Genomic DNA, 1103 nt, shown 5'->3' with positions numbered 1-1103 from the left:
GCCCTGGTGGCACATTCCTTAAGTGCTTGGCTGCTAACCCAAAGGCTGGCGGTTTGAACCCATCAGCTGCTTAGCAGGAGAAAGATGTGGCAGTCTGCTTTGGTAAAGATTACAGCCTTGGAAACCCTATAGGGCAGTTCTGTCTTATAAGGTTGCTATGAGTTGTTATAACCGGATGGCAATGGGTAACTTGGATTGGGTCTTAAAAGGTACATTGAAGCTGAATAAAAAAAACAAAAACCATTTCCGACCCCATGTGTTACAGAGTAGAACCCAGCTCCATAGGATTTTCTTGGCTGTAATCTTTAGGGAAGCATATCTACAGGGCTTTCTTCCGTGGCTCTGCTGAGTGGGTTCAAACCGGTTACTAGTCTAATACAAACCAATCGCGCCACCGAGGAACCTGGAGCTGAATACGGAGAGTGCAAACACACGCTCTAGCTTTTGCCTAAAGTAGCAAAGTTAAGTATTGGTAGTGTAAAAACTTGAACCTGGGTTTCTTTGCTCTTTTTCCCGCACTCTTTATTGCAGAAAAAGGAATTTTTTGGTTGAGACAGCAAATTACTTATCAAATCTACAATTTTTGGAAAACCATTGGAGTTTAAGCTTGTGATTATTACCTGCTAGGCCTGCAGCCAGTGAAAACAGTTGCAATTCTTTTTGAACCGAATTTCCTTTTAGAATTCTTTCTTTCTTTAAAAAGATAAGACAGGAAGAACACAGTAAGGCTGGAATACAACCGAATAGGCTGTATTTCCGGAACCCTATTTACCCTTAAGCAAGATGGCAGGGAAACTGTGCACATGCGCAGGAGCGTCGCTTGGACGCGGAGTTCCGTGGCGTAAGGTCGCGATCTGGGCGTTGATTTGCGGCGCTCGGGTCGAGGGGCGGAACCGGAAACGCCTGTGTTGTTCGGCTCAGCTGGTGCAGTCCCGGCGTCTATCCTTTGTCGAGTTCTCTCCGTAGGTGCTGTTTTTGCTGAGGTGCCATGGGGGAGTCAGAGAAGTTTCACTACATCTACAGTTGTGACCTGGACATCAACGTGCAGCTCAAAATGTGAGATTGCGGGGTTGCTGGGACGGGGAGGCAAGAACCTGCGGGTT

At 46.7% G+C, this 1103-nt stretch overlaps 1 protein-coding gene across 1 annotated transcript in view; it reads left to right on the top strand.

The window, feature by feature from the left end:
* Positions 1–904: 904 nt before the first annotated feature.
* PIK3C3 (phosphatidylinositol 3-kinase catalytic subunit type 3) overlaps positions 905–1103 on the top strand; it is a 147403-nt gene continuing 147204 nt past the window's right edge. Inside the window, exon 1 of the mRNA XM_023735372.1 lies at positions 905–1056. Within this exon, the coding sequence (XP_023591140.1) occupies positions 989–1056 (68 nt within the window). The 5' untranslated portion in view covers positions 905–988. The remainder of the gene's footprint in view (positions 1057–1103) is intronic.

Source organism: Trichechus manatus, unplaced genomic scaffold (assembly GCF_000243295.1).
Source record: "Trichechus manatus latirostris isolate Lorelei unplaced genomic scaffold, TriManLat1.0 scaffold00078, whole genome shotgun sequence".
NCBI lineage: Eukaryota > Metazoa > Chordata > Mammalia > Sirenia > Trichechidae > Trichechus > Trichechus manatus.
The sequence above is the reverse complement of the archived record's forward strand: the minus strand, read 5'-3'. Positions and strand labels throughout refer to the sequence as shown.